General features: G+C 36.0%; 1 protein-coding gene across 8 annotated transcripts in view; it reads right to left on the reverse strand.

Moving 5' to 3' along the window:
- Positions 1-24,970, reverse strand: part of BOLL (boule homolog, RNA binding protein) — a 133,541-nt gene that overhangs the window by 100,035 nt on the left and 8,536 nt on the right. For 4 of the 8 annotated variants that reach the window (XR_002005038.4, XM_019022835.2, XM_019022838.3 and 1 more), the window contains exons 4-10: positions 24,109-24,163; positions 22,715-22,790; positions 18,927-19,054; positions 13,537-13,608; positions 5,238-5,303; positions 3,645-3,692; positions 2,721-2,849 (exon numbers count right to left, since the gene is read on the reverse strand). Coding sequence is in view for 7 of the 8 variants with exons in the window: in XM_019022835.2 (XP_018878380.1) it covers positions 2,721-2,849; positions 3,645-3,692; positions 5,238-5,303; positions 13,537-13,608; positions 18,927-19,054; positions 22,715-22,790; positions 24,109-24,163 (574 nt within the window). In the remaining variant the exon portion in view is untranslated. The remainder of the gene's footprint in view (positions 1-2,720; positions 2,850-3,644; positions 3,693-5,237; positions 5,304-13,536; positions 13,609-18,926; positions 19,055-22,714; positions 22,791-24,108; positions 24,164-24,970) is intronic. The other 4 variants (XM_004033004.4, XM_055379336.2, XM_004033003.4 and 1 more) reach the window with 1 other exon arrangement.

The raw sequence follows: 24,970 nt of genomic DNA on the forward strand, positions 1-24,970 counted from the left end.
AAATTAATTCAACCATTGTGGAAGACAGTGTGGCAATTCCTCAAGGATCTAGAACCAGAAATACCATTTGACCCAGCAATCCCATTACTGGGTATATATTGAAAAGTTTATAAATCTTTCTTCTATAAAGACACATGCACATGTATGTTTACTACAGCACTATTTACAATAGCAAAGACTTGGAACCAACCCAAATGCCCATCAATGATAGACTAGATAAAGAAAATGTGGCACATATACACCATGGAATACTATGCAGCCATAAAAAAGAATGAGTTCATGTCCTTTGCAGGGACATGGATGAAGCTGGAAACCATCATTCTCAGCAAACTAACACAGGAACAGAAAACCAAACACTGCATGTTCTCACTCATAAGTGGGAGTTGAACAATGAGAACACATGGACATAGGGAGGGGAACATCACACACCAGGGCCTGTCAGGGGGTCGGGGGCAAGGGGAGGGATAGCATTAGGAGAAATACCTAATGTAGATGATGGGCTGATGGGTGCAGTAAACCCCAATGGCACATGTATACCTATGTAACAAAACTGCGCATTCTGCATATGTATCCCAGAATGTAAAGTATAATAAAAAAAAATGGTCCTGGGAAAACTGTCTAGCCATATATAGAAAATTGAAACTGGACCCGTTCCTTACACCTTATACAAAAATTAACTCAAGATGGATTAAAGACTTAAATGTAAAACCCAAAACTATAGAAACCATAGAAGGGCTAGGTGCAGTGGCTCATACCTGTAATCCCAGCACTTTGGGAGGCCGAGGCGGGTGGATCATGAGGTCAGGAGGTCGAGACCATCCTGGCTAACACGGTGAAACCCCGTCTCTATTAAAAATATGAAAATATTAGCCAGCTGGGCATGGTGGTGCATGCCTGTAGTCCTAGCTACTCAGGAAGCTGAGGCAGGAGAATCACTTGGACCTGGGAGGTGGAGGTTGCAGTGAGCCGAGATCACACCATTGCACTCTAGCCTGGGCGACGGAGCGAGACTCCGTCTCAAAAAACAAAACAAAAAACAAACAAAAAAACCCCAACACACACACACACACACACACAAACCATAGAAGACAATATAGGCAATACCATTCATTCAGGACACAGGCACGGGCAAAGACTTCATGATGAAAACATCAAAAGCAATTGCAACTAAAGCAAAAATTGACAAATGGGATTTAATTAACTAAAGAGCTTCTGCTCAGCAAAAGAAACTATCATCAGAGTCAACAGACAACCTATAGAATGGGAGAAAATTTTTGCAATCTATCCATCTGACAAAAGTCCAATATCCAGAATGTACAAGGAATTTAAACAAATTCACAAGAAAAAAACAAAGAACCTCGTTAAAAAGTCGGCAAAGGACACGAACAGACACTTCTCAAAAGAAGACATTTATCCAGCCAACAAACATAAAAAAAGCTCAGCATCACTGATCATTGGAGAAATGCTAATCAACACAATGAGATACCATCTCCCACCAGTCAGAATGGCGATTATTAAAAAGTCAAGGAACAACAGATGCTGGTGAGGCTGTGGAGAAATAGGAACGCTTTTTTACACTGTTGGTGGAAATGTAAATTAGTTCAACCATTGTGGAAGACAGTGTGGTGATTCCTCAAAGACCTAGAGGCAGAAATACCATGTGACCCAGCAATCCCATTACTGGGTATATACCCAAAGAATATAAATCATTCTATTATAAAGATACATGCATGTGTATGTTCATTGCAGCACTATTCACAATAGCAAAGACATGGAATCAACACAAATGCTCATCTGTGATAGACTCAATAAAGAAAATGTGGTACATATACATCATGGAATGCTATGCAGCCATAAAAAGGAAAGAGATCATGTCCTTTGCTGGGACATGGATGGAGCTGGAAGCCATTATTCTCAGCAAACTAACACAGGAACAGAAAACCAAACACTGCACGTTCTCACTTGTAAGTGGGAGCTGAACAATGAGAAACACATGGACACAGGGAGGGGAACAACACACATTGGGACGTGTTGGGGCTGGGGAAGGGAGAGCATCAGGAAAGATAGCTAATGCATGCCAGGCTTAACACCTAGGTGATGGGTTGTTAGATGCAGCAAACCAACATGGCACAGGTTTACCTATGTAATAAACCTGCACATCCTAAACATATGTACTGGAACTTAAAATAATATAAAATAAAAAATATAAAATAAAACATACCATGCACAGTTCCTGGCATACAGATGGTGAAGCTATAAGTAATGGATCAGAAATATAATTTAAAGATGCTGAAGAGGATATTAAAATTTGTAATTATAAATTTAATTTACATTTTTTGTAGGAATAATTTTTTTAAAGATTTTTTTTCTTCTTCATCTTAATTATATGCTTTTGACTAACAGAATGTTAGTAACAATACAGATTGACAGGCAAAATGAGAATGCAGAGTATTTGGAATTTTACTATTTCAAAAAGATCAAATCAAAGATTAGCTTAGTGGAGTGAATGGTTGATTTGGGAAATGGTTCAGAACTAGTTAGCGAAAAAGTCTAAGATGATGCATTCTTAGATATAAGAAAGGGGAAGAGATTTGAATAAATCAACAAAACAAAGATGAAGCAGTTTCAATGAGGGTCGTGAACAAATTTAAAAAAGAGAAAAAGAAATAAATGTTAACATGAGGTAGTTATAGATCAATTACTTTAAGACTAATACATACCTCTGGAACTGAAGTTTCTGTCAGAGACAGTGGAGGAGGAACACACCCACCATCCTGTGCAATTTCCACTGGTTGATAAATAACCTCAGAAGGTTGCAGGTATAAGAATGGAGCAGAAGAGGCAGAAGGCTAAAATACAAAACCATACTTCTAATTCAAATATGATTAGTTATTTCTGTTAAACCAAATGACTTAGCCAACAGATGAGAGAAGTATTTGTTTTTTATTTTACTAAATTTTTTTTTTAGGAATAGCACAGAAGTATCTCAGCAACGGATTAGAAACTGATCTGTTATAAATTCCAATTGTGTAGATGTAGTTAAAGAATCTTAACATTGGTAAGCACTAGAACTTCTTAATGACTCAGAACCTCATATATAAATTCAGATAATAATTATGGTTATATTAATGTCACCAGTAGGTTGTGATAATGTGACCTATGGTATTTAAATTGACATAAATGTCTACTCTCAGCTCTGTGACTTCTAATGAAAGTGGGAAAATGTGAAACTTTTTTGGTGAAGTATTATTTGTTACCAAAAGTTGGGAAATAGAATACTTATTTAGGAACAGAATAAAAACTGAAGCCAAATCCAAGTGAAGTTAGAAAAATGCTAAATTTTCAAATAACACTAATAGTAAAAAAGGGTAAGTTTTCATGTTTATACAGTACACATTTATAAAATGCTTTCACTTATGCATTATCATTTGATATTCACAAAAATCATGTAAGGAAACTTACAAAGGTATAGTATCATTACATCCATTTTACAAATGAAGAAACTGAAAATGAACTGCCAAAAGAATAAGTTAATAAACAGAAGAAGAAGGTCTCAAATCTAAAAAACTTTAGTATTCATGCAGTCATCACAAGAATATAATGAAAGAAGGATTTAAAATTATATATTGAAAGTTAACATTTACCTGAGGAACACTCCACTGCCACTGTCCTGGTAAATACTGTGTGGTGGCCTAAAATTAAAGAAAAGAAAAGAAAAGAAAAACCCATTCTGATTATAAACAAGGGTTAAAACTAGATATCTACAGGCAAAGATATGAAGTTGGACCCTCACACCATATACAAAAATTAACTAAAGCCATATACAAAAATTAACTCAAAATGGACCAGAGACTTAAATGTAAGAGCTAAAATTATACATCTCTTAGAAAAAAACATAGGTGTAAATGCCTGTGACCTTGAATTGGAAATGTTTTTAAAATTATGGTTCCAAAAGCATAAACAACAAAGCAACAACAAAAAATAGTTAAATTAGATTTCATCAAAACTTTAAAAAACTTCTGTGCAAGTGAAAATACAACCCACAGGATGAGAGAAAACATGGAACTTATATCAAGAATGTATAAAGAACTCTTACAACTCAATAATCAAAAGACAAGTAACCCAACTTAAAAATTGGTAAATGATATGAATAGACTTTTCTCCAAAGAAGATATACATATGGCCAATAAACACAAGAAATAATGCTCGACACCACTAGCCTTCAGGGAAATACAAATCAAAACCATAATACAACATCACTTCATACCTACTAGGATGGCTTTAATCAAAAAAGTAGATCATAAATGTTGACGGGCACGTGGAGAAATTAGAACCGTCATAATCTACTGGTGGGAATGTAAAATGGCGCAGCCCTTTGGGAAAATAAACACTTCCTTAAAGGGTTAAACAAAATTACCGTATGACCCAGCAATTCCACTCTAGTTATAAGACCTAAGAGAAATAAAAATATGTGTTCACATAAAAATTTGTATGTGAATGTCCATCGCAGTATCATTTATAACAGTCAAAAAGTAGAAACAACTCAAGTGTCCATCATCTGATGAATGGATAAACAAAATGTGGTACAGTGTATCCATACAATGGGATATTATTTGAGAACGAAGTACTGAGATATATCATGTCTCATTTATCATGACATAGATAAATCTTGAAATTATTATGCTAAATGAAAGAAGCCTGTCACAAAAGACCACATATTGTATGATTGTTTTTATAGGATATATCCAGAATAGGCAAATCTAGAAAAACAGGTAAGTAGATTACTGGTTGCCTAGCACTGGGATAAGGGGAAAAAGAAGACTCAACTCATCTACTGTAGCACAAAAACAGCCATAGACAATAAGTAAACAAATGTGGCTGTGTTCCAATAATGTTTGATTTACAAAAACAGGCTGCTGGCTGGAGTCTGGTCTGCAAGCCATAGTTTGATGACCCTGCTATAGACCAAAATGATCTGGCATTATAGTTCACTTATCCCCAATTTCTCACTAAAATTAATGAAGAGTGCTGGTTAACTGAAAGAGGATGTCATAATATATAATAAACCACAATATATTATTTGCTTTAATATAAATTATGTTAAATATAATATAGCAAGAAACTGACATATGTTAACATTAAAAAACCAACTTGCAGTCCAATACCTGTATCTTACTTGGGGAATTATTGCTAAAGACTTTTTAGATCTAAATGTTAGCCAGGGGAGCAAAACTGACCTCATCACATTTGGTAAAAGGAAGCAAAGAGTCCATCCATCTTCTTGTATGACATTGTTTAATTCCCTCATAAAAAAAGAGAGGCATGATGTCAGCAAGATGGCTGACCAGAGATGCCTAGCATTCATTTTCCACTGGCTCCCCACCCCGCCACAAGAGAGGACTAAGGCAAAGAATGAACAGCTACAATTTGACAGGAGCATCAAAAGGAGAGTGCTGGAGTGCCGCAGGGGAGTGGAGACACACCGGTGGTGATTGCAAATCCAGGAGAGCAGCATGGAGCCACCCAGCCTCTGCAAACCCTTCTCTTCTGCTAGGATTGGTTCTGCCTGGAGTCCTGCAGTTTCTTATTGCAGGGAAAAGGTAAGCAGAAGATCCCCACCAGCCTGCATTGCTACTGCAAACACCCACACTCCTTGCAACAGGAGAATCCCACAGTCTCACAGTTTGAAGAGCTGCTGGGAATTCGTGGCTGCATTGCCCCGAATTAGGAGTACAAAGTGTGTACTCCCCACCCCCTCAACCCCACCCTGTGAGCGAAGCTGCTGCAGCGTGACAGCATCTTGAAGCCATAGTCATCTCTAGGGGGCCAGTAGCTATTACACGTCTCCAGTACTGGGGTTCCATTTTCATTCCGCCAAGTACACACCAGTGGCTGAACACAACCTCAGCAGCATGGAACCTGAGGCTCAAGATTGGCTGTGATTCTGGTTCTGTACAGTAGGGAAACCAACGTCTGTTGCCCTTATCTCCAGCTAGAGGAACAATCTGGCTGACCTGCCCAGGGTGAACCCACTCTTTAGCTGGTCAAACTGCTGCACTCTCCTGAGCAGGACAGGTCCTCAAGCCTCGTAGTAGCTGACATGCTGCCGGGATGGAATGGTTACACACCTGCATACAGGGCTGAGAAACAGCCCAGAGGTGCCTCACACCCTGCAGACAAGCCCCTGACCTATCCTGTGCATGCAATTAGAGCCCAAGAAACAGCTCCAGGGACTGCCACTGGCAGAAATGTCCCCAGGGGAGTGGAGTGGCTGTGTGTCCATGCCTCAGGCCTAAGAAATGGCCTCGTGCCCACCCCTCCAGCAGACACATCCCCAGGACAGCTGAGCAGCCTGGAGCCTGTGTCCCAGGCCTGAAAAGCAGCCCCATAGGCTGCTTCCAGTGGGCATGATCCCAGGCTGACCAATAGCCCTGTGCCTGCATTCTGGGCCTATGAAACAGCCCTCACAGAAACGTTTCCAGGCCGGTGATCCACCCTGTGCCTATGTCCCAGACTTGAGAAATAGCTCCGTGGGCCACCCCCAGCAGACATGCCCCCCAGGCCAGGTGAGCAGTTGTGCACCTGCATCCTGAGCCGGAGAAACAGCCCCTGACAAACATGTCCCTAGCCAACTGAACAGCTATGCAGCTGTATTCCAGGCCTGAGAAACAGTCCCATGGGCTGTCCCCAGCAGATGCACCCCCAGGCCAGCGAAGGAGCCATGTGCCTGCATACCAGACCTGAGAAACAGCCCCACAGGCTGCCTCTGGTGGGCACTCCCCCAGGCTGGCTGAGAAACTGCATGCCTGTGCTCTCAGCCAGAGTAACAGCCCTGTGGCCCCAAGCCCAGTGAGCCAGACTTACCATGTTCATGTACACAGCCCTGACCTGAGGAACAGCCCAGCAAGCCTACCCCTGGCAAAGCCCCACCACCACTGTCATAGACTCTCTTGTCCTAGGTCACTGAGAAACTTGCAAACCCAACTAGAAAGTATTACAGCTTAAGAGACTAAACAGAGACTACCCTACTGTGTCCACCTAGAACCAAGGCCAACGCACCCCACTGAACCAACACCCCAAGACCCATTCATAGAAATAAGTCTTCCCCTATGAAACCTACTCCAAATTTGAAAAGGTGACTTTCATACCAGATGTGTAGAAATCAATGCAGGGACACATCAACTATCAAGGAAACATGTCACCTCCAATAAAAACAGTAATTCTCTAGTAACAGACCCCAATCATAGGGAAATATTTGTATATATTTCATAATGCCAGAAAAAGAATTCAAAATAATAATCTTAAGGAAATTCAGTGAGATACAGGAGAATACAGATAGACAATTCAACAAAATCAGGAAAACAACCCATAATTTGAATGAGAAATTTAACAAAGAGATAGATATCATAAAAAAGAACCAAACAGAAATCCTAGAGCTGAAGAATTCAACAAATGAAATAAAAACACAACTGAGAGCTTCCACCATACACTAGACCAAGCAGAAGAAAGAATTTCTGAACTTGAAGACAGGTCTTTTGAAATAACACAGGCAGACAAAAAAAGAAGAATGAAGAAAACCTACAGGATTTATAAGACACCATGAAGAGGATAAATATTCATTCATGTAATGGGCATTCCAGAAGGAAAAGAGAAGGGAAAATGTGAGGACAACACGTTTAATGAAATAATAGCCGAAAATTTTCCAAGTCTTGGGTGAAGAGAGGGATATCCAGGTCTGGGGAACTCAAAGAATCCTAGCAGATTCAATCTAAACAGATCCTCTCAGAGGCACATTATAGTCAAATTGTTTAAAGTCAAAGAGAAAGAAAGAATTTTAAAAGCAGCAAGAAAAAAGTACCAAGTCACAATTAAAGGAATCCCCATTATACTAACAGCAGATTTATTAGCAGAAATCTTACCGGGGAGAATGGGATGATATATTTAGATATATTCAAAATATTGAAGGAAAAAAAAACCTGCCAGCCAAGAATATTATACCCAGTAAAGCTATCCTTCAGAAATGAAGGAGAAATACGATCTTTCACAAGGCCAGGTGTGGTGGCTCATACTTGTAATCCCAGTGCTTTGGGAGACTAAGGCAGGAAGATTGCCTGAGCCCAGGAATTTGAGCCCAGCCTGGGCAACATAGCAAGATCCTATCTCTTAAAAAAAATTAGCAGGCAGGGCACATGCCTGTAGTCTCAGCTGTGTGGCAGGCTAAGGTGGGAGGGATTACTTGAGCTCACGAGTTTGACACTGCAGTGAGCTATGATCATGTCACTATACTCTGTCTCTAAAAAAACCAGCTCTTTCATAGACAAGCAAAAACTGAGAGAATTTATCACCACTAGATTGGCCTTACAAAAAAAATACTCAAGGGAGTCTTACATCAGGAAGTGAAAGGATGGTAACAACGATCATGAAACGTGCAAAACTATAAAATTCACTGGGACAGCCATTACACAAAGGACAAAAAGAAGAAAAGAATCAAGCCTTATAATTACAGAGAACCCAGCTGCAAAAAATCACCAAAAAGAGAGGGAACAATGAACAAAAGATATGCAAAATAACCAGAAAATGATAAATAAAATGACAGGATGTCCTCACCTATCAATAATAACCCCGAATGCAAATAGGTTAAATTCTCCATTTAAAAGATAGAGACTGGCTGAATATATTAAAAAAAGAGACCCAACTATATGCTACCTAAAAGAAACTCACCTTACCTGTAAAGACACACATAGGCTGAAAGTGAAGGGATGGAAAGACATGTTTCATGCAAATGGAAACCAAAGCAGGCAAGAGTAGCTATACTTATATCAGACAAAACCAACTTCAAGTTAAAAGTTTTAAAAAGAGACAAAGAAGGACATTTATATAATAATATAGGGATCAATTCCGCAAGAGAATATAACAATGTAAATACATATGTACCCAACACAAAGCACCCAGATATATAAAGCAAGTCTTATTTGATCTAAAGAGAGAGGGAGAAACCCCAATAAAATAGTGGTTGGGGACTTCAACACCCCACTCTCAGCATTGGACAGATTATCTAGAAAGAAAATAAACAGGCTGGGCACAGTGGCTCACACCTGTAGTGCCAGCACTTTGGGAGGCCGAGGTGGGCAGATCACAAGGTCAGGAGTTTGAGACCGGCCTGACCAACATGGTGAAACCCCGTCTCTACTAAAAATACAAAAAGTAGCCAGGCGTGGTGGCATGCAACTGTAATCCCAGCTACCGAGGAGGCTGAGGCAGGAGAATTGCTTGAACCTGGGAGGCGGAGGTTGCAGTGAGCCGAGATCATGCCATTGCACTTTAGCCTGGGTGACAGAGCGAGATTCCTTCTCAAAAAGAAAAAAAAGAAAAGAAACAAAGAAACATGGATTTAAACTGCACCATAGGCCAAACAGACCTAACAGCCATTTACAGAACATTTAACTGAACAGCTGCAGAATACACTTTCTTTTCATCAGCATATAAAACATTCTCCAGAATTACCATATTTCAGGAAACAAAACAAGTCTCAAAAAATTAAAAAAAACTGAAATTATATAAAGTATCTTATCTGACCACAATGGAATAAAACACGACATCAATAACAAGAAAAACATTCAAAACTATACAAATTTATGGAAATTAAGCAACATACTGCTGAATGACCAGTGGGTGAAGGAAGAAATTAAGAATGAAAATAGAAACACAGCATACCAAAACCTATGGGACACAACAGTAGCAGTATTAAGAGGCAAATTTATAGCAATGAATGCTTACATCAAAAAACTAGAAATATTTCAAATAAACACCCTTACAATGTACCTCTAGGAACTAGAAGAGCAAGAACAAGCTAAACCCAAAATTAGTAGAAGAAAAGAAATAGTAATAATCAGGGCAGAAATAAACAATGTTGAGACTACAAAACAATACAAAAGATTAACAAAACAAAAGGTTGACTTTTTAAAAAGATAAAATCAACAAACCATTAGCTAGTCTAAGAAAAAAAAGAAAGTAGACCCAAATAAATAAAATCGGCAATGAAAAAGACACCACAATGAATACCACAGAAATACAAAGGATCATTAGAGGCTAATATGAACAACTCTATGCAAATAAATTAGAAAACCTAGGAGAAACGGATAAATTCCTGAACATATACAATCTGCCAAGACTAAACCAAGACTGAAGAAATTGAAAACCTTAAGAAACAAGGCCGGGCACGGTGGCTCACGCCTGTAATCCCAGCACTTTGGGAGGCCGAGGCGGGCAGATCACGAGGTCAGGAGATCGAGAGCATCCTGGCTAAGAGGGTGAAACCCCGTCTCTACTAAAAATACAAAAAATTAGCCGGGTGTAGTGGCGGGCGCCTGTAGTCCCAGCTACTCGGAAGGCTGAGGCAGGAGAATGGCATGAACCTGGGAGGCGGAGCTTGCAGCGAGCAGAGATTGCACCACTGCACACTCCAGCCTGGGCGACAGAGAGTCCGTCTTAAAAAAAAAAAAAAAAAAAGAAAACCTTAAGAAACAAATTCAAGTAACAAGATTGAATCAGTAATTAAAACGTCTTCCAACAAAGAAAAGTCCAGAACTACATGGCTGAATTCTACCAAACCTTTAGAGAAGAATACCAGATCTTCCCAAACTATTCCAAAAAATTGAAGCAGAGGGAATTCTCCCTAATTCATCCCATTAGTTTGATTATATTAAACTAAAAAGTTCCTGCATAGTGAAGAAAACAATCAACAGAGTGAACAGACGACCTGTTGAATGGGAGAAAACATCTGTAAACTACTTATCTGACACAGAATTAATATCCAAAATTTACAAGGAACTGAGACATCTCAACAGCAAAATAAACAAAAAATAAACTGATTAAAAATGGGCAAATGATCTGAATAGACATTTCTCAAAAGAAGACAAAGAAATGGCTAACAAATACATGAAAAAATGATCAACATCACTAATTATCAGGAAACTGTAAATCAAAACCACAATGAGGTATTATCTACCCCAGTTAGGTTGTTTATTGTCAAAAAGAGAAAATAACAAACCCTGGTGAGGATGTAGAGAAAAGGGAAGTCTTATACACTGTTACTAGGAATGGAAACTAGTACAACCACTATGGAAAACAGTATGGAGATCCCTGAAGAAACTACAAATAGAACTACCATATGATCTGGTAATCCCACTACTGGGAATTTATTTGGAGAAAAGGAAATCATTGTATCAGAGAGACATCTGCACCCCCATGTTTATTACAGCATTATTCACAATAGCCAAAATATGAAATCAACCTAGGTGTCCAACAACAGATGAATAAAGAAAATGTGGTATATATATACACTATGGAATACTATTTGGCTATAAAAAAGAATAAAATCCTATCACTCATGGCAACATGGATGGAACTGGAGGTCATTATGTTAAATGAAATAAGCCAGGAACAGAAAGTTAAACAACACATGTTCTCACTCATATATGGAAGCTAAAAAACACTGATCTCAAAAATCTGCCACCTGCACAGATATTTTTGAAAGAAACAAGTTTTATTTTTCCCCCCTTTCTTGTAATAAGTGATAAAATTCCAAGTCTTTTTCACTGCCTTCCAAACCATGTTCAGAAGAGAGTAGCTTACCCTCTGCTGGTCTACACTGGTTGCTGAATTTACTTGTATTCCTGTTTTTGTATATGCTGCATTTAGACTTACATATGGCAAGAAGGCATTTTTTTTGTTGTTGTTGTTAAAGGAAACAAACTCTCAAATCATGAAGTGATGTAAATGTTGCATATGCCTACAAAGCTCTGAATTCAGGTCCCATTGCTGTCACAAAGAAATGAATGTAACTCCTACCCTAATCCCTTTTTTTATATAATAAAACTGCCTTAGCATGAGTTGCAACTGTCATCACTACAGTAAGCTGGTTTACAGATGTTTTCCACTGAGCATCACAATAAAGAGTACCATGTGTTACAAAAAAAAAAAAAGTTGATCTCATAGAAGTAAAAAGAATACTAGGGGCTGAGAAGGATAGAGGAAAAGGAGGAATAGGGAGAGGTTTGTGAAAGGATACAGAATTACAGCTACCTCAGGAATGGAAAACCATACATCCTATGTTCTCACTCATAAGTGGGAGCTAAGCTATGAGTATGCAAAGGCATAAGAATGATACAATGGACTTTGGAGACTTAGGGAGAAGGAGTAGGAAGAGGGTGAGGGATAAAAGACTACAAATTGTGTTCAGTGTATACTGCTCGGGTGATGGGTGCATCAAAATCTCACAAATCACCGTTAAAGAACTTACTCATGTAACCAAATACCATCTGTTCCCCACAAACCTATGGAAATAAAAATTTAAAAAAAAAACAAAAAATCCAAAACACCTCCAAAATTACAGCTAGATAGGAGGAATAAGTTCTAATGTTTTATACCACTATAGGATGACTATAGTTAACAATAATACATAGTTTCAAATAGCTAGGAGGCTATTGAATGCTCCCAACACAAAGAAATGATAAATCTTTGAGATGATGGATATGCTAATTACTCTGATTTGATCACCATATTACATGTATCAAAACATCACTACATACCCCATGAATAGGTATAATTATCATTTGTCAATGAAAAAAATTTAAAAAAGAAAAAACACTACCAAGGATTAACTATCTCTTTTTTATTTTCTGACTAATCATTTATTTTATTTTACTTATTTTTAAAACTTTTATTTTAGGTTCAGGGGTACATGTGAAGGTTTGTTACATAGGTAAACTCGTGTCACAGGAGGTTGTTACACAAATTATTTCATAGCCCAGTACCCAATAGTTATCTTTTCTGCTCTTCTCCCTCTTCCCACCCTCCACCCTCAAGTAGACCCCAGTGTCTACTGTTCCCTTCTTTGCGTTCATGAGTTCTCATCATTTAGCTCACACTTATAAGTAAGAACATGTGGTATTTGGTTTTCTGTTCCTGTGTCAGTTTGCTAAGGATAATGGCCTCCAGCTCCATCCATGTCCCTGCAAAATATATGATCTCATTGTTTTTTATGGCTGCATAATATTCCTTGGTGTATATGTACCACATTTTCTTTATCCATCTGTCATTGATAGGCATTCCATGTCTTTGCTATTGTGAATAGTGCTGCAATGAACATTCGCATGCATGTGTCTTTATGGTAGAATGATTTATATTCCTCTGGCTATATACCCAGTAACGGGTCTAATGGTAGTTCTGCTTTTAGTTCTTTGAGGAATCTCCATACTGCTTTCCACAATGGTTGAACTAATTTACACTCCAACCAACAGTGTATAAGTGTTCCTATTCTCTGTAACCTCGCCAGCATCTGCTATTTTTGACTTTTTAATAATAGCCATTCTGACTGGTATGAGATGGTATATCAATGTGGTTTTGATTCACATTTCTGTAATGAACTATCTCTTTGTAATTAGCAAAGTAGTTGCATGAGAAAGAAATAAATGAAAGTTAGCTAAGAAAGGACTGAAAGTTTCAGAGAGAATTTTAATTGTAATTTATGTTTACCTGGTAGTGATATGCAGGTTGCTGATAAACGGGCTGAGCTACCATCACAGGGGAGCTACATACAGAACGTGACTATAAGAGGATGGAAAAAGAAAAATTAGGCAGAAGCCTTTAAAATAGCTCACAATAAAATTTATCTCAAATTATTACCTAAACCCAGTCAACTTCTGGTTTATGATTAGAAATATTATTTTTCTACCTCTTATTGATATGATTACCAACTCTACTAAGTCTATTAAACTCATCACAATATTTCTACTTCTACGTGGTTTCATTTCCATAGTAATGCTAAAACAACCACCAGAAAAGTTGTTTTTAGTCTGAAATGTACCATCTCCAAAGATTATGAAAATATAGTTATAAGAGAATACTTAGAGGAAAACGACGGCAAGACTTAGGGTGACGCTGCCTGTTTCCATTGTGGGGACCAGCAGGAAACAGTTAATGTTTATAATAGTATTTAGAACTGAATGAATAGTTGTATCTAATTTTCCCACTAGTTACAAATAATCAATGTTTTATTCCTTTGTTATACCTATAATTATACCTATAATACCTATAATTAAAGCAAAGATATTTTATTTTTATTTTAGTAATTTGACATTTAAAAGAGTTAATAGTTTGATAAACTTACAAGTGAAAAATCTGTGCTGAAAAAAGTACAGGTAACACTTGATTATTCAAAGTGAAAGAGTAAGCCCCAAAACAGATTACTTAAAACCAGATCTTTAATAAAACAGGCAAGTTGTATTGCAAGATAGTAAAACTGGCTCTAATGTAGCAATTAAAATTCAGTGTCTAATGTGGGATCTAACTTATATTGTTTTGTTTAATGTTTGCACCCCTGAAACTGAGGAAAAGTATCATAGTTTTGTACAATTCACAGACTATGGTATGCTAATAAAACTGTATCACTGATTAACATTAGAAAATAATAATGTAATTTCCCATATTAATAGATTAAAGGAGAAAAAATGGTAATTTCAACAGAGACAGAAAATGCATTTGTTAAAATTCCATACCTTTTTGTGATTAAAAACTCTTAACAAACATGGTAGAAAATGGCTTCCTTAATTGATTTAGGGCAGTAACTCTCAACCATGAGTGATTTTGTCCTATAGGGAACATCTGGCAATGTTGGGAGACATTTTTGATTATCATAACTATGGGGAGCCTAGGGATACTTCTAAACATCCTACAGTGCACAGGACAGCCCTTCACAACAAAGAAATCATCTGGCTCAAAACGTCAACAGTGCTAAGATTGAGAAAGTCTGGTTAAGAGTATCTTCCCACTTACAAAGTATGCGTGTGTGTGTGTGTGTCTATATATGTATGTATATATGCATACACATACGTACGTGTATATGCATGCATACATGTAAAGTTTAATGGTGAATCACTGAAATTGCTCCCTTTTTCAAGAACAAGGTCATGATGTTTTCACTACATCAATACTGTAGCAGAGACATGGTCAGTGCAAAAACTCCAGGAAAAAAAGAAGTGAAAGAAATAGAAGTACACTGAATCATAAATAATTGTGTAAATGAGAGTTTGTCAGGGTTACTGATAGATTATCACTATTGAAAAATCAAGAGCATTACTATACACCAGCTACAATCTATTAGGAAATGTTATTTAAAAAACAGCATTCATTAAAGCAACAAAACTATAGTCTACTAAGAATAAATTTGACAAAATGTGTCATGCTTTTTTATGGAGAAAGAAAACTTTTTTATGGATAGAAGTAAAATAAGACAAATAAATGGAGAGATGTATCATGTTCATGGATAGGAAGATTCAATATTTTAAAATACTGAAATGTCCCAAGTTATTCACAGTATTTAATGCAATTCTAATAAAAAAACAAGGGCTTTTCACTGAACTAAACAAACTGAATTAAAACATTTATACATATAAAAGCAAAGACATAAGGATAGATGAGAGACTCCTGAAGATGAACAATGTACTTTAAGATTTCAAGACTCGTTATAAAGTCAAAATAATTACAACTGGGCAAGGTGAACAAATACACCAATGGAACAAAATAGCAGAAAAAAGACCCACACATATGGAAACTTAGTGTTTGGCAGAGGATTAATTTCAAAATAGTAGGAAATAGGTGGATTAGTCGATACATAAATTCAAGATTTAAGATCTAGAAGTGAAAAGTGGCAATACTATAGCATTAAAAATAAAAAATAGAATATATTCTTGTAGTAAAAAACAAAAAACTAAAAAAGAAGAAAAAATCTTGTGCCAGTTTTCAAAGGGAATACTTCCAGTTTTTGCCCATCTGGTATGATACTGACTGTGGGTTTATCATAAATAGCTCTTATTATTTTGAGATACGTTCCATCAATACCTAGTTTATTGAGAGTTTTTAGCATGAAGGGCTGTTGAATTTTGTCGAAGGCCTTTCCTGCATCTATTGAGATTAATCATGTGGTTTTTGTCATTGGGTCTGTTTATGTGATGGATTATGTTTATTGATTTGTGATGTTGAACCAGCCTTGCATCCCAGGGATGAAGCCAACTTGATTATGGTGGATAAGCTTTTTGATGTGCTGCTGGATTCGGTTTGCCAGTATTTTATTGAGGATTTTTGCATCAATGTTCATCAGGGATATTGGTCTAAAATTCTCTTTTTTTGTTGTGTCTCTGCCAGGCTTTGGTATCAGGATGATGCTGGCCTCATAAAATGAGTTAGGGAGGATTCTCTCTTTATCTATTGATTGAAATAGCTTCAGAAGGAATGGTACCAGCTCCTCTTTGTACCTCTGGTAAAATTCGGCTGTGAATCTGTCTGGTCCTGGACTTTTTTTATTTGGTAGTCTATTAATTATCGCCTCAATTTCAGAGCCTGTTATTGGCCTATTCAGAGATTCAACATCTTCCTGGTTTAGTCTTGGGAGGGTGTATGTGTCCAGGAATTTATCCATTTCTTCTAGATTTTCTAGTTTATTGGCGTAGAGCCCTCTCTCTTCACTCCTATTCAACAGAGTGTTGAAAGTTCTGGCCAGGGCAATCAGGCAGGAGAAAGAAATAAAGGGTATTCAATTAGGAAAAGAGGAAGTCAAATTGTCCCTGTTTGCAGATGACATGATTGTATATTTAGAAAACCCCATCGTCTCAGCCCAAAATCTCCTTAAGCTGATAAGCAACTTCAGCAAAGTCTCAGGAGACAAAATCAATGTGCAAAAATCACAAGCATTCCTATACACAATAACAGACAAACAGAGAGCCAAATCATGAGTGAACTCCCATTCACAGTCGCTACAAAGAGAATAAAATACCTAGGAATCCAACTTACAAGGGATGTGAAGGACCTCTTCAAGGAGAACTACAAACCACTGCTCAACGAAATAAAAGAGGACACAAACAAATGGGATAACATTCCGTGCTCATGGATAGGAAGAATCAATATTGTGAAAATGGCCATACTGCCCAAGGTAATTTACAGATTCAATGCCATCCCCATCAAGCTACCAATGACTTTCTTCACAGAATTGGAAAAAACTACTTTAAAGTTCATATGGAACCAAAAAAGAACCAATGCAATATGGAACCGCATTGCCAAGACAATCCTAAGCCAAAAGAACAAAGCTGGAGGCATCACGCTAGCTGACTTCAAACTATACTACAAGGGTACAGTAACCAAAACAGCATAGTACTGGTGCCAAAACAGAGATATAGACCAACAGAACAGAGGCCTCAGAAATAACACTACACATCTACAACCATCTGATATTTGACAAACCTGACAAAAACAAGAAATGGGGAAAGGATTCCCTATTTAATAAATGGTGCTGCGAAAACTGGCTAGCCATATGTAAAAAGCTGAAACTGGATGCCTTCCTTACACCTTATACAAAAATTAATTCAAGATAGATTAAAGACTTCAAATGTTAGACCCAAAACCATAAAAACCCTAGAAGAAAACCTAGGCAATACCATTCAGGATATAGGCATGGGCAAGGACTTCATGTCTAAAACACCAAAAGCCATGGCCACAAATCCAAAATTGACAAATGGGATCTAATTAAACTAAAGAGCTTCTGCACAGCAAAAGAAACTGCCATCAGAGTGAACAGGCAACCTACAGAATGGGAGAAAATTTTTGCAATCTACCCATCTGACAAAGGGCTAATATCCAGAATCTACTAAGAACTTAAACAAACTTACAAGAAAAAAATCAAACAACCCCATCAAAAAGTGGGTGAAGGATATGAACAGACACTTCTTAAAAGAAGACATTTGTGCAGCCAACAGACACATGAAAAAATGCTCATCATCACTGGCCATCAGAGAAATGCAAATCAAAACCACAGTGAGATACCATCTCACACCAGTTAGAATGGCAATCATTAAAAAGTCAGGAAACAACAGGTGCTGGAGAGGATATGGAGAAATAGGAGCACTTTTACACTGTTGGTGGGAATGTAAACTAGTTCAACCATTGTGGAAGTCAGTGTGGCGATTCCTCAAGGATCTAGAACTAGAAATACCATTTGACCCAGCCATCCCATTACTGGGTATATACCCATAGGATTATAAATCATGCTGTTATAAAGAAACATGTAAACGTATGTTTACTGTGGCACTATTCACAATAGCAAAGACTTGGAACCTACCCAAATGCCCATCAATGATAGACTGGATTAAGAAAATGTGGCACATATACACAATGGAATACTATGCAGCCATAAAAAGGATGAGTTCATGTGCTTTGTAGGGTTACGGATGAAGCTGGAAACCATCATTCTGAGCAAGCTATTGCAAGGACAGAAAACCAAACACCATATGGTCTCACTCATAGGTGGGAATTGAACAATGAGAACACTTGGACACAGGATGGGGACCATCACACACCAGGGCCTGTTGTGGGGTGGGGGGAGGGTGGAGGGATAGCATTAGGAGATGTACCTAATGTAAATGACGAGTTAACAGGTACAGCACACCAACATGGCACATGTATACATATGTAACAAACCTGCACGTTGTGCACATGTACCCTAGAACTTAAAGTATGTAAAAAAAGAAATGCAAAAAATAAAAAATAAAAACCACTAAGGCAGTACTATATGTTATTTATGAATACATATATTTGTAGTAAAAATATATAAAATGAATAGGAAAGATATTCTGCTTACTTCTGAATTGGAAAGAGGGTAAGGAAGTGGGGGTAAGGAGAATTGACCTGAAGCTGTCTTACTTTACTCCCCATTTTAAGAACTTAAGTAAATGTGGCAAAATGTTGATGTCTATTTAATTTGGTTGATGTGTGTTATTATTTGTAATTATCTGTGGTTAAGATATTTCAGAAATATAACAAACATTAAAAAATTGATAGTAATAGATGGAAATCCTTTTTTAAATGAAATTACTTACAGGCCAAGGTGGTGGGACCGAAGTTACCTCTGGAGTATGAAAATAAGCAACACCATTATGGTAAGTATAAGGATATCCAGTTGAAGTTGTTAGATACATTGTTCCAGCTGCTGGCATTATACTAGAACCTAAAGCAAAGATTAAATAATAATAATTGAAATGTTCAATTTAACTGTTAAAAATGTAGTTTCTAAACACTTCAGAAAAATATTTATCTTAATATACCTATGTAGCTATGGTAAAAATTGAATGTCACAGGTATTTTAAAAAAATTCCTTATGTCAAAGTATCTTTGAAGCCTGTATTTTTAAACTCAATACCTTAAAGCTTTTAGTTTAAGATGATTAAAAGAAAAGAAAAACAATACGAATAAGAAATACCAAAAATGTATCAATTCAGATTCCAACACCAGTATGCTACACAAAGCTTAACAATTTAGACTATCGTCAGCAAAGTAATTATTTGTACAAATATAAATTATGTGTAATTTAAAGTTACTTCAAGACAACATACACTGTAGTAAAGTTCCTAAGGTCTTGGCTAGACCTTTTATTTCTGAAAGTCCAAAGATGATGGAGGCAGTAAAGTTGGAGAAGATTCTACTTTCCTGAAGACATTTTGGTTCCACCCTACTAATTCTTTGGATATCCTACCAGCAAACATTCGTTCATGCTATGGCTGTCTTTTATCTCTCTTTTCTATGATCTATTCTCTATCTAGTCTCCCTTTGCTACAACTGCTGCTGTTGCAAACATGACCGCAAGTCTTCATGTGGCTAGTCTGGGGTCCCCAACTCTTTTCCTGGGCCAAGTTATATAAACCCCCACCACAAACCAAAAAACAGTAAATAATATACATAGATATATATATATTTTTTGTCATTGAGGAGACTTTAAAAGTTAAATTAGCCAAATTAGATTAGGTCTTAACCAGCAAGGTTATATAAATTAGTGAAACTGACAATTCTTCCACCTATACCAGTGCTTCTCAAAATTTCCCATAAATTAGAATCACTTAAATTGTTTTTTTAAAATGCAAATTCCAGGGACTTATCTTCAGAGATTTTGAGTCAGTAAATCTGGGACAGGGCCTAACAATTTGCATTTTGACAGCTTCCAATGAAATGACACTGTCTGCAAACCACACTTCAAATAGCATGGGCCTACCACTTTAAATAATACTATTGCTCCTCAGCTTTTATATTTTCACTGCATTTGATCTAGTATTGTTATTATTTATTTTAATGGTTCTTAATTAGATCCTTTTGAGAATTTGATGAAAACCAGGGACCTTTTCCTCAGATATATATACAGTCAAACACAATTTTACACACAATTTTGGAGGTCCATGGATTCCCCCCAAAAGATATTCCACTATTATTCAAAGATAATGATAATGGTTCATTATTCAAAGAAAATGAACCATGCTTTACCTGCTAAATAAATAAATTTTCAGTGCATACTATTTCAAGGCATTGAACAGGGCCCTAGTGATACAGCAAAAAATAAAAAAATTAGACATGAGATGGTCTGTATCCTCAAAGAAGTTAGGTCTGGTAGTGAAGACAGTCATTAGTTGATTACACAATTAATTAATTAAATACAATTGATAAATACATGAGGCATTATAGGGTATGATACTGAATATTTCAATTATTATGTATACAAAACATATATAAAATTTCTCTATATATACATATATATGGAACATTTGTGATGAAATGATGTTTCAGCTAAGCTCTAAAGAATGAATTGGATGGCAAAGAACATTCTAGGTAAAGAAAACAGTATATTAGATTCTGAGAACAGGAGTATAGAATGTTCTGGAACTGAAAGAAGGCTACATGGCTAAAGCATGGAAAGAAAAGGGAAGAATACCTCAAAATAAGCTGAGCATAAGACAATAAGAGGTGTACTTTTGAAAGATCACTCTGGCTGCCTTGTGAATGATGGATTGGAAGGTAGAAAGATTGGATTCAGAGAGACCACTTAGGATGTTTTTCCAGGAATTAAGGTAAGCAAAGTGGTTAGTTGGGACTCGGGTGTTGGTAATGCAGATGGAAAGAAATGACAGATCTAAGAAAAAACTAAGATAAGAATCCCTTATTTGTAAATGTACTTTTAACACCTTTCTTCGCAGAAAAGTCAAAAGAACTTTGGAGTCAAACAGTCCTGCATTTGAAGGCTAGTGCTACCACTCACCATTAGGCTATTTAACCCCATACTTCTCGAAGTTGGATAAGGGATGGATGGTATACCAGGAGATATGAAAAAGCAGAGGCTGAACATAGTAATCTTCCTACAGAATCAGTTTTATTCAGTTGTTTTTGGGAAACATTTTTATATTCAAACAAACAATATGATATTATGGAACAGAATGCAAATTATACATGATGTTTTTGCATAAATCATGAGACTTTAAAGAAAATTTGCAATTCCAGTGTGCTGCAGTGGGTTAGGAACCACAACATGCCAAGATGAACTCTCCTCTACCTTTAGGAGTATTTCAGCAGAAACATTTTTAAAACAATGACTTTATCTTTTTGGGATTGAATTTTCTATTTACAAAAATAGAGATAACAATACATCATGGGATTCTATGAAGATTAAATGAAAACTCATAACATTGACCCTTGCACTAAGTAGTTTTGAAAAAACTATTTGTATATGTGAAAGCATTCAGCATAGTGCTGATTTATTTTCTATTTCAGCAACTGGTAGATCATACTATGAGCATTACTATTTAGTACATATTGCTGGTGATAATGGGCTAACGGACCGTTACTATATGTTCTAGCTTAACCTTTGCAAGTAACAACAGTAGATTGAAAATATTCAGCATTCTGCCATATTTAGTGCATTCCATTTTGTATTAACCTACTGAGGATACTTTGATTGTCTCCTAAATTAACAAATACTAAGTCAAAATTAAACTTAATATACATCAATCTCTTTTTTGTTGTAGTTGTGGCAACTGTATTAACCAAATATCTATTATTTCTAAGTCAAAAGCATAACAGTCCAAATGAATACAATCTATTAATTTGTTAACAGATTATATATAATAACCTAATGTTTTAAACATTCCCGTAGACACTAGGATGTGGCTAAGGGAAAATAAGTTAGTTATAAATTTTACATCACATTTCTCCTTCTAGCCAAAGACTGTTAGGAATTTTAATAAATATTAAAGGTAAAAAGTTAACTATAAAGATGCCTAACTTAATAAGTAGAAAGAGTGAGGAAAGATAGAATTGAAAGCATTAGAGAAATTTGAGGAAGGTAGATACATAATTTAGCCAATTCCTAAAGCTTTAGGGATTGTCCCCCTGAAAATTATGACACACCTGGCTGGGTTACAGTACACAGCATGCAGCGAGTTTCTGATATTAGTTCTATGTTTTCACTTTCAATATTTTTACTCTGATTAATTTTAAATTATTTTCTAATTAAAATTTTTCTCATTAGTAAGTCTAAATTATTAAATTACTTCTAATTACTTTTGCTATATTAAATGATATTTTCATCACGAAAGATTTTTTTCCTTTAATGATGTAACTACATGGAATATACTTAAGCATCTTTATGTATATAAATTTTTTCCCAGCCAAAAAAAATTGAGATATATTATTTTGTGGCAAAAATATTCAGTTTTTCCACCAACTTTGCTAAAATAACTTTATTAGATGAAAGAAACATGATCTTTTAATAAAGTTCTATAAAAAGTCTTATATTTCAAAAAAGAACCATGCAAAAATATTTAAAAATACATTAGTTCTCAATACATACGAGGGATCCCTACTTGTTGTTTTCTTATTGCTGGACCAATGTTCAGCTTCTTATCCTTATAATTAAGTTTTTCAGCCTAAAATAAAGAAAAAAGAAATTATTTTATTATTTTAGCACTATTATTTATAAAATCAATAAGGAAAAACTAGTTAGAAAGAATTTCAAAAATTCAGACTATAATATTCTTTCAAAGCAGCAACGAATAGTGGGAAAGAGCCGTCTTCAGACTGAAATAGATCTGGGTCTGACCGCAATTCCCCATTTTCTCCATTTGTAATACAGTCAATCCTCATTACTCATGGATTCTGTATTTGTGAATTTGCCTATTTGCTAAAATTTACTTGTAATCCTAAAATTAATATTTGTGGCAATTTTGAGGTTATTAGTGGACACGTGAAGAGTGGCGGAAAATTTGAGTAGCCTGATGCGCATGCTCCCAGTTGAGGTCAAATAAGGCGATATTCTTTCTTCTTGTTCCAGTGCTCATACTCTAAGAGACAGCTTTCTATTTAGTGCCATGTTTTCTCCATTTTTGTGCTTTTTGTTGGTGATTTTGCTATTTAAAATGGCCCCCATGTGTATTGTTGAAGTGCTGGCTAGCACAAGAAGACTGTCATAGGCATTATGGAGAATATATATATTAGATGTGCTTAATTCAAGCATGAATTATAGTGCTATTGGCCATGGCTTCAATGTTAATGAACCAGTAATCTGTTATATATGATGCCTTTAAATGGAAAACCACATAAAACAAGGTTATATATTGATAGGTTGATGGCAATATTGTGACCAGAGGTTCTTGGGAACATTACCTTGTACTTCCCCTAGAAAGAGGAGTTCAGCATTTGCTAATTCAGTGTTCCTAGCAATGTTAGAGAACATAACTGCCACAAATAACAAGAATTGACTGTATTTGATTTTAATAACATACAATTCAAATTCTACTTTTTTTCTAAAAAAGTTAAATGTTATATTTGCCTTAACTTAAAGTTATTACACTGAATTGCTGGCTATAGGCTTTTTTTCTGTGAATATTCTTAGTTTATATAATGTTTTTCACAGGAGGGAAATCATCTCAGATAACCTCACTGTTGGAATCCACATTTGTAGTGTTTTTTAAACATTCAAAATGCTATTAACACTTCGCAAAAGATATATCCCCAAGTTCTTAGTTTAAGTAAATAAAGCGAAACATTATATTACAGTTTCACAACCACACTTGTAGTGATTTTGGAATTTGCTCTTCTGCAGATTAAGTTTCCTAGAGACCAATGCCAATCTTAAGATGCAAACCCTTTTTAAAAAGCAGTTGATTATTGTATTTGAACCCCGAAAAGATTAGTTTCAAATACAAAATTTCCAGAAATGAAGTTAAATACACCAAAAGATCATACCTCTTGTAAAATTTTTTGTGCATCTTCTTGTGTTTCAAAAGTGACGAAACCATACCTAAATAAATGCATTAATTATTACAAATTAATCATTTTCTTAGAATGTTATATTAATTATATTAAAATGTTTAAAAATTTTGTTTTTAAATAATCAGCCACTGTAGGAGTAGGCATGTTTCTATGCTGCACTAGCATGGGAATCTTAGAAGAATCATTGACAGCTTAACACTGTCACTTTTAGTCAGGGAACTAAAAGAAAAAAAAACCCTGAGATCTTGAAACAGCTTCAGCTCTCAGCTGTATGCAGGAAAGAAAAGCACAAGAGATTCATGCTGTGGCTTAAAAATTGGGGATGCAATAAATTTCAATCCAGAGCAATAATCTCCTTTTAAACTAATAGAAGTTTGGCTAAGAGAAATCAAAGTAGAAAAATAACTAAAAAATTTAAAATTTCAACACAATAAAATTTCTTATATTGGTGAATGACAATGTAAATGTATTATTTAATTATTATTAGCACATATAACTGATAATGTAATTATTAGTATATTCCCAAACAATATCAATTAAAAATATGTACAACCCAGATTTCACATCTGTTTTTCATACATAATTAACTTCAAGCACAATTCATATAATGTTGGAGATACAAATACACATAAATGACGTGCTCCATGTCCAAAAAGCCACAATAGGTAGAGAAAAAAGTAACAAAAGAAAGAAAAAGTGTATCTCTCAAAACATAATTGCTATTTAGATAACTTAAGGAAACTCTTCTGAGTAATGCTAAATATCTTCACTATTTTCTTCAATTCATAATTACTGGATCATATACAAAGTTTCTTCTTTTAAACAAAGGAATTTC

The sequence above is a fragment of the Gorilla gorilla genome, chromosome 11, assembly GCF_029281585.2.
Source record: "Gorilla gorilla gorilla isolate KB3781 chromosome 11, NHGRI_mGorGor1-v2.1_pri, whole genome shotgun sequence".
Lineage (NCBI taxonomy): Eukaryota > Metazoa > Chordata > Mammalia > Primates > Hominidae > Gorilla > Gorilla gorilla.